Below are 9,751 nucleotides of genomic sequence, written 5' to 3'. Positions count from 1 at the left end.
CTTTAAAGGTCCCTTCCAACCCAAACTACACTATGATTCCATGATCTTTTTTCACAAGAGAGTGTCTACTGTAACCACGGTGCTGAAGGGGAAAGGCAAGATTAGCAAATGGCCATCTAGCTTGACAAAAGCAGATATGAAACGATTACTCAAGTAAGCGGGTTTAAAAATGTTAGTGCAGAACTGTATCATCTACCACGACTGACCTAGGAACTCTGAAGAGCAGTAACCACAGGATAAAACCAAGCACATTCATTCCTTAATTGACCAATATCTAGTTTATAATCAAAAAGGTGATGAAAAAAGTATCTTGTAAGCATTAGGTCTGCATATGAATATTAAGACTGAAAAGATGAAGGGTATACCTGAGTAAGCACTCAGAAAGTGAAGTGCCCTTTTATTAAGTTATACATACTTCAATAATATGTTTTGGTTTTAGTTTTTCCTTTTCTATTCATCTGTTCCAAGAGGGATAAATTTTATGTACTTTCTCAATGTAAATGGGCACATTTACTTCAGTGTACAAGGACAACACTCACTGAAAGGTCTATTTTCCTCTAAGTGTTCAGTAAAGCTGTCACATACCAGTGGCCGTGCTTTCACATTCGTGCACATGCTGTAAAAAGGAAAACAACTTTGAAACGAAATGGTTCTGCCTCAATAAAATCATACAAGAGGATATTCAGCACTTGTCTAGGGAAGACTAGCCAAGAATATTAACAGGTTGAAAAAATAAAAACCCCACTGTATCCTCAGCTTAACTAAAACAATTCAAATAAAAGGCATCTCCCATTCGCAAGAAAACATACCCAAATCACCTATTAAAGTGTACAATAGGTATAACTGGTAATAGTTCATATATGTATTCAAGTATCTTCACCAAGAAGTGACCTTTAAGCAGCACAGGTAACAGATTTTGCACATACGAGTTCCTACAGTAACGAAACCTCCCTCCCACTTTCTAAAGATTCATTCCAAGTGATAAGGAAGGAAAAGCAGTCCAGATGGCGAGGCTCAAGCTCTTCAGCTCAGGAACCACGTCTTCCCTCACGACTTACACTATTAGCACACAACAAAACAGCCTCGGCTGCACCTTCAGCACTATTCTTACTCACATGAGAAGCTCAAATTGTAAAGAGGTGTGTCCCAACACTTGTTCCAAGATGAAGTAGTTAAAAACTGCAACTATAGAAAATACAAATGTTTATTCACTATTTATCAGATCTACGCAGCTCCAAGAACGTATTGGCTTTTTTGACTCCCCCACAAAGTCACTCATTCTGCCCAAACAAAGGAAGAACAGTCTGGTCCCAACTCTCATCCCAGCGCAGCTGCTTGGATGCACGAAGGTTTTTTCTGAAGTTGTGAAGTTTGCCTTCCAGTGTAGGAAATCCCAAGAAAAGCATCTGTAAGTTAAAGGAAAAACACAGAAAAGATACCATCATATTACATTTTAGACTCATTCTAGCCTCCCCAATGTTAACCCTCAACTATAACGCTGCAGTAAGAGAGCGCTCTTTGGTCTGGCCCTATAAATAGTGAACAATGACAGTATTTAAAATGTTCTTGCCAGCTTCAGATTCATATTCAAATAGAAGTGAGGCAATAACATTCACCAGGCAAAGCAGTATCTTCTGAGAATGCAAAACACACAGATGATTGTCAGATATGAAAAGATGTCTCACACAGTAGCACCTTTGCAGTTATAGCTAGGGGGAAAGAAAAATCAGTCAAGCCCTTACCTTTAGTTGTTCTGAAAGTTCGTTTGAGTCCCTGAATATCAGACCATTTTCATTGTGTTTCACAAGTTCATGTAAACTGTGAACAGAAGTCATAGAAAAGAACGTGAGACAAAAAGCAGAGAGTGGGACATACACATTTAAAAAGTTGCATAGAGACAGCCAAAGAGACCATGCTAGGGTATCTGTAACATTGTGATCCTGGATGTCTACATATGAGCTTCATACCTGACAAAATGGAATGAAGAAGGCAGTTTTAAAGGTTTAAATTTAAAGATTGTTTCTCCCTTTTATGTCAGACTATCTAAACCTACCATTACAGTACAAAAGGGCCCTCACTCTGTCTTTGTGCCGTTCATCTGGACACACATTAAAAATCAGGGCAATAATCTACTTTAAAATTAACCTACAAGGAAAATCTGTCCATGATCCAGTTCATGAGACCTTCACAAAGAATGTATCTTTATTTATAAAAGCTACTGTTTCCCCAAAGGACTGTAAACTGTAAGGCTGACTATGCATACACTCACCCCTTCACAGAACAGACACGAATATGCAGAAGGAAGCTTTTTTTACATGAAGTATATGGAAACAAAGGATTACAGGGTAGGTTTTTAAGGCAATTGGTTGCATTAAATGCTCCCAACTTTGTAAAAACTAGTGTAAATTTTTTAACTGGCCTTAAATAAAACAACCTTGATTTCTAATTTATCTTACTGAATTTAAAAAAAATTACTATGGCATAGTACTGGAATCTCATTTGATACATGCAGAAGCTGCTGAACTCTTGCTTTGTAAGAATACTGTTTTCTATGATCCACTTAAACTGTATCAGAATAAGCAAGCTCTTACCATTCAAAATATATTGCACACACAGGTAAACAACAGCCAAACATATCTACCACCTTCATGGGTAAATCCAAACCACTAGATGATTTATGCAGACACACCCCCAGATCTGCTGAGCCTGAAAAGCAAACAAAAGAGGCAAGATTCTGAATTCTCTGAAAGCAGCAGTTCTAATCTGACTATAAACCTTTCTATTTATGTACTACTTTGGGTGATGCAAGCTAAACATGAGCTACCTTCAAGACCATCCAGACTGACTCAATTTCAAGCACTTGGGGGAAAAAAAAAAGCGTGATATATTTTGTTACTAAAATTAGTCAGGCTTTAGAAACATACCAGGCGAGTGCATATGAAATTGAAGGGAATTTTAAAATTTCACACATCTTAAAACAGCCTTTCTGCCTCTTTATCTGCTAAGAATGGGTAAGTGCACAGGAAAACTCCATCACAAACCAGACAGGATATGCTGCGTGGCTCACTAGCGACCTCTTCCAGTTCAAGTGATTTCAAAATAGAGAAATTACAGCATGATTTTATACATTATATTCAGCAGTTAAAAAGTACCAGACAAACAGTGTTTTACAGCCATATAAATTGGCAGGTTCTAACCCCTGCAGAATGTAGATCAAGTTGAATATGTATTTTATTACTTTATCAAGCTTACTCACACTTTATGCTAATACAATAAACATGCTGAGGGAATACTATTCCAAGGACATGTTAATTTAGAATTTCAGCTACTTTTGGTTGCCAAAAACTTTATGATTTCATTTACTGAAGTGACCCTGAAAGTAAGCTGGAATATGCACAGGCACGCTGTATTTCAGCATAGTTAGAAGAAATGAACAGTACGAAGAACAGGCTAAAATAGCAATGCAGGTACTACGCCTATATCTCGGGATAACAGTGAAAAACTGTAGTTAGAGGAATTTAGCAATTTTGCTGGCATGAGTCAAAACCACAAACAGTATACATGTATACCGTCACTAACCAGCAACTTCATTCGCTTATTGTATTCCGCTAGCTTCCGTGCAAAATCTGTATCAGCTCTCTGCAAATTTGTTAAGTTGTTTTTCCACACATTCTCAAGCCTATTTCATAATCCACTATTTACCAAGCAAAAGAGGGTAATCCTCAGCTTCAAGCCATGGTGTACAGATCTGGATATGTTTAAAACGTAGTTTATTTATCAGTCCGTTGTAGTAGTCTTTTAGAGGTCCTTTGCCTGTTTAAAACAGAAAAAAAAAAAAATAGTTCTTTTATTCAAGATGACTGAAAATAGTGTGGTCTGTGCATCTTACTGTACAGCTGACAAACTCCTGTTGTATCAGGTATATCAAAAAAGACACCACTCACAATCCCCAAAAGGATACGTAAAAGGCTAAGTCCCCTTGAAAGCAACGTGAACCTAGACTTGTTGTTTACTCAATATTTAGAAAAGCCTGCCATCAATATCCCCCAGTCTTGACATGCACTTTGTCTACAGCCGTAAGATAACCAAATAACTAATGACAAATTTCATCAGCACAATTGGCCCTTCAAAATCACACTAAATTTTAATTTGCTTTTAGTGAGAAAGCTAACAAACAGCATTCATTCTGTCTGCACAACTTTTTGGCAAAACCTTGTCTGATGAGTAGGTTCTCTTTTCCACCACTAAATAAAAACCTTTCTACTTAACACTCCAAACATCAGATTTTAAGTTTCTTTTGCAGCATCATCTCAATGTTGAGCTTAAATTCTTTTGAACACTGAGTAATGCACAGCTGTACTAGATAGGCAGGCTGAGAGCTTCTCCTCTTTAAAGATGTGCCATGATTACACGGCTGTAAATCACTACTCTCATAACCAGACGTAAAGACAACAGTCCCTCCTCTCTCTTCACCATCCACAGAAGACTCAGCATAGAACAAAAGTGAAAATTAAGTCTTCTGTATTAGCACTGAAAGAATTGTAAAGCGAATAAACTATTACCTGTTATCACACATACTAAAGATGGAAGCTTGACTCCCTCATTGATATACCGCTCATAATCTGGAGAAGATAAAAAACTGTTTAGAGTCAATAAATATACAGATGCCTGGTTTAAGAATGGTCACGGTGTATTAATTGTTTAGCTTCCTACTTCAAGTAATTTCTTTATAAGCATATACCTAGTAAAATAGTAGTAAATTTAGCAATATTATAATTGTCAAACTTTTATAGAAATAAAGTATGGTCTGTTTAAAATGCGCTATTCATAAAGCATTTGTTCTACTACACTGTATTGTCTGTTTCAACATACTAATTTAGAAACTGCAGCTGAAAAGTCTACAAAATAAGACAATGCATATTCCATTCTTCCCTATTATCAGATGCCTATGGAGAGTACATGTAATAGCTTCGAAAATAAAATTGCAATTTACAAACTAGTTAGAAATGTAATTCCCCCTGACAACTACGCTAATTGAATCCAGATGTTGCACTTCTGTATTTCAACTACTACTCTTAAACCACTGCTAATTAATCCAATACACCTGCATTTTCACTCGAATATGGAGGCATCGTTCTTTGGAGAAGCCCTTCGTAACTGTCCAGAACACAACCATTCCCCTTTGAAGAGGTGAGATTAACTCCTTCATACCTACCTTCTAAAGCTTTTAAAAGGACTGAAAAGTCTTCATCCTCTGAAAGAGAGAGCTTTATTAGTGACATTCAGATTTCTATCGTTTATAATGAATTACTGTCTTTAAATAACAACAATCAATATTTTCCTCACCTTCACCTCAATGATTTAAGTGTGCAACGTGCTTTTCCTATTAAAAATCTGCTGTAACTGTTTTCATAAATAAAAGTCTATAACCATATACAGTCTTATTTGCTCCCCTTATTGGCAATATGGTAGACAAATAAGCCACAAATACTGCACATCTTCAAAGGTATCAAGTTAAAAATTTCTAGTTTCTCTAAAGCTAGAGGACGAAATGTAGAAATTGCCCTGTTAATTCAAAGGTATAGACAATTCTGCCCATGGTTATCAGCAATGGATTTGTTTCTACTCTCTGCTCCCTTTTTCATACAGAGAAAAAAAAGTGAGAAAAATATGTAGTACACATTATCAGAAATAAAGGAGTAAATATTTTAGTTTATTAATCCATTTTATGTCACCATGCAAGATAATGCATCCAGAATGAAAGTTAAAAACAGAAGTAGGAAATCTCTTTTAATCATCTTGAAGCTAAGCCTCTAGACTGTAGGTCTATAACTAATGTATAACTTCACTTTTAAATAATTCATTTTTAGCCACTGAGGTATATTATATACAAGTTGTCTTCAAATTCTTCCAGCCAAATAAAGGAAAAGACTAACTTTGCCACTGATGACGTAAACATGCCTCTATAACATGTCAAGTGTGGGGAAGTATAAACAGCCATCTTTTGTTAAACAGTGGTTAAATATTAAAAAAAAAAGCTATTTGTTTCCAAACCTGTCCAGCTTGTGCTGCTGATTAGAAGAGCTGGCCGTCCTCTAGTTTTTATCACATGTCCATTTTTTTCATCCATTTCTGTAAAGGCAGACATCTCAGCGTTCGAACAGACAGACTCTGTACTATGGAAACAGAATTTTCTGAGTATGGACTACACAAACACAGCCAATAAACACAGAATGAAATACTATGCTTAACCAGCATGGACTTCCAAACACTTTGTTTCAGATTTGCTGCTCAACTTCTCTGAAAACACAGTCATTACAGTACTGAGCTGCAGAGAGGTACCTGATCACAAGGGAGACCATTTTTCATCTTTCCTATTGCTACCAAGAGCCTACTGACACTACCGCTACAGGCACGACTTCATCTTCTGACAAGGGGTTTTTCTTAACAAGTGGAGAAAATAGTAAGCCTCTCTTTCCAGCTCTGTCTTAAACATACAGTAGAGCACGGAGGCCAACAGTACATTTATACAATTAAACCCAGAACCTATACATTCTATGGTAGGCATTTCCAAAAAGAAACTGCTATATGCTATGGCTTTCACTTTTTCAAGCATTAGTTTTGTAAAGTAACACCCTGTTTAATCTATTACAGGAGACGTTCGGCACACAGCCAGAGAGGAACATTTAACACTTAGACCGAGATCTAGAAAGCTCTACACAGTAAGTGAAAGGAAGGGATGCTATAGACGAAGCATCCAGTCGCTGTCATCTAGTTCAGTGGGAACTAGACAACAATTGCTGAGTTTCACCCTAGAGATATTCTATTACAGATTCCCTCAGTACTTACGCCACCTTCTTCAAAAATAAAACACTTCCATTATTTCACACACCAAGCATTGCATTATCACAGATCAATGATTTCACTTATTCTCGCCCCTGCTAGTGACAATTAACCTAACCTGCACAGCATCTGCTGCTAAGAGCACACAGAAACCACTCTGCTTGCTGATATTCAGTAACTTGTGACCCCATGCAGAAGTATTTCTGGTAACCAAGTGCAATAACTTCATGTCATTTGGTAAAGGGCTGTAACTGCATGCTTTACTTACACATACCGTGGTTTAAAAGGCTCATAGTCTTTGGCAAGTTTCATGTACAACTGATGTTGAAATTCTAATGGTGTTTCCTTAAAATAAGAAGCTGGCTTGTCATACAGTGTTACTGCCCTGTAATGAAATAAATTCACAAGTTAAATAAAACACAGATGTATCAAAATGCATATGGTACAGCGACAGGCTACAACAATGTAATGCAGAAAGTAATTAAGTGAATTAATACAGCAGAATAATGACTTTTTGATGCTTACAACTTTCTGTATTCCTCAAGTTTGCTGGAATACACCAAGCAGGACATATTAATCCCGTAACAAAGGGGGATTCTTGTGTGCATATTCAAGGGGTGTAATGCAACCGTAAAAACTGCAGACATCATTGTCCTGATTTTTAAACTTACTTCATAACCATCCCTGAGCAACTTTGACCTTAAAGCCCTCTGATTGCAAAAGAAAAATTTGCAGGGCAGACTAGTTGTTAATAAACGCAGTGTCTGCCTCATTCCAATTCTAGAGGCAGCTTGGTAGCAAAATTCTGTAACACCTGGACTGCTACCTTCTAGTCAACGGGGTGTTAATTATGGAGGGTAATGAAGATTCTTGAATGCCCATACTCCACTAGCTCATTACAAAACTGAACTAATGTGTTTCAGTGGTAATGAAAGGGTTCGGGAAAGTTGCTTTTGTAAGATTCCTCCAAATCCAGAATCATCAGGGCTATGTTATTTCATCTTACTTCACATACACACATACTAATTTGTTAGAGTATGTGACTTACTTTATGTTGCAATTCACCCACAGGTCTTCTTTCATTGCATTAGTGACACACAAGTTATAGTCAGACAAACGCCCAAAAAGCTTTTCATACCTGACAAAAATTACGTCTTAGTTAGAAACCACAGGCAGGCAATAGCCAAATAGTTACTGCCCACCAGTGCCAATGCTAATCAAAAGCCAAACAAAACCAGAAGAAACCCAACTGCCTTCAGTAACTGAAATTTAATTATCAATTATTAATTGACTCCTTATACTGAAGCAGTATCAGTTTATGAGAAGGGATACAGCATGACTCCCTTATCCTCTAAGACCTAAGAACACTACACTCAAAAGCCTTTAAAGCCTTTATCTACACGTAACCAATTAGATTCAGCAAGAAACAGATGAATTGGAATGTAAAGCAGCATTAGAGAATAAAAAAACCCAGTACATATGAAGAAATTCTAGTAACAAGATCAAAGTTTGCATATGCACATAAAAGCACCCTGCCTACTTCATCAGTCGCCTTCTTACACGTTTAACAAAGGCGTTTTACAGAACGTGGTTTTTGAAATAGGAAGCAGTTCAACACAGCAAAATCCAGAAATCCTTCACGGAAACAGCCCTTCGCTAATTATATTCTCCCCACTGGTTTCCATTCTTCTGAATTCTGCAAAGGTACACAATTTATAAAATGGAGAAGAAATTACTGTACAAACCATTTTGCAATTTGTACTAGCGGGTGATTTCTTCCATGACTCAGACTCATTATAGTATATCCATAGTTGTGCCAATCAATTATCAGTTTGCTTCTCCAGAAAAGACACGCTACCCAGGCAACAGCTATACTAGGTAAGCCTGGAGGATTCTGTTTAATAAATAAAACAAGTAAAAATAGCGTAAGACTGTGGTCAAGTGACAAACACCAAGTAACTACCAGAAAAATAAAATCAAATGATTGAAATTACAATCATCTTAATGAATAGAGACAATTTTGTATCCACCAACTTTAGAACTGCCAGCTTCTCCTATGAAGATTGGGAGGCACTTCATATTTTACCGCTGAATCAGGATCAAAATTCCCCTCCAATAAACACACAAACATTTCTGTTAAGATTTATTCTTTACTACTATCCACACCAATGAAGTCTGAAAGCTCAACAATTAACAGGAAGAACAAACGTGAGTTGTTAACAGAAAAATCAAAGTTTAGAGCCAAAAAAATAGTTTGATATAGGTTTACACCATTGATTAGGCCAGTTTTAGCTCTCAAATAATTAGAACAATGTCTGAGACTGCTAAAAATGCCCTGTAATGTAGTACTATTCATTTTATTAAAATCAGTCCCAACAAAACATACCTGAAGAAGAATATAGGATGGCTGATTTATCTTCAGCATTGTGTACAGTAATTGTATTGCCTGCACAATGACTTTTATGAAATACTGGAAAAGCTTCGGGCCAACTGCAAAACGACAGAAAATGTGGTAAGAATATTACAGCTCTCCAGAAACATGCACCTCATACAGAACCACCCATCTCTGCAGAGAAAGGTTTAAAATAACGGTACACTATAAAAATTGAAACCTGTTTTTAGACAAACATCTTGCAATCCCTACAAACTCCTGTTCTGTGTTTTGTATAGAAAGAAATTGGGGTAGGTATGGATAAACATACACATAAGGTTTAAAAAAAAAAAAATTAAGAAGTGTCCCTGTTTCAGCCTGCATCAGAACTGCGTTAATGTGCTCCAACACCAGACAGGCAGGTGTTTAGAAGAGGCAGGGAGGCACCAAGGCTGCGCAGCCTCTCCCTCCGGCTGGCCTGAGCCAGCACACACCCCCGGACCAGCCCCACCGCCCCGCGGCAGCGAAGCCCCAACC

The 9,751-nt window shown here is 37.2% G+C and overlaps 1 protein-coding gene across 1 annotated transcript; it reads right to left on the bottom strand.

Moving 5' to 3' along the window:
* Positions 1 to 1,271: 1,271 nt before the first annotated feature.
* Positions 1,272 to 9,393, bottom strand: LOC104069848 (chitobiosyldiphosphodolichol beta-mannosyltransferase-like). The gene is given in 12 exon segments (XM_009579086.1): positions 1,272 to 1,406; positions 1,743 to 1,818; positions 2,592 to 2,706; positions 3,703 to 3,813; positions 4,563 to 4,622; positions 5,216 to 5,254; positions 6,055 to 6,176; positions 7,118 to 7,228; positions 7,892 to 7,981; positions 8,589 to 8,737; positions 9,230 to 9,343; positions 9,346 to 9,393. Coding segments are annotated over 12 exon segments (1,170 nt in total).
* Between the last annotated feature and the right edge of the window lie 358 nt (positions 9,394 to 9,751).

This window comes from Fulmarus glacialis, unplaced genomic scaffold (genome assembly GCF_000690835.1).
Source record: "Fulmarus glacialis isolate BGI_N327 unplaced genomic scaffold, ASM69083v1 Scaffold49555, whole genome shotgun sequence".
Lineage (NCBI taxonomy): Eukaryota > Metazoa > Chordata > Aves > Procellariiformes > Procellariidae > Fulmarus > Fulmarus glacialis.
This window is presented reverse-complemented; position numbering and strand designations above follow the sequence as displayed.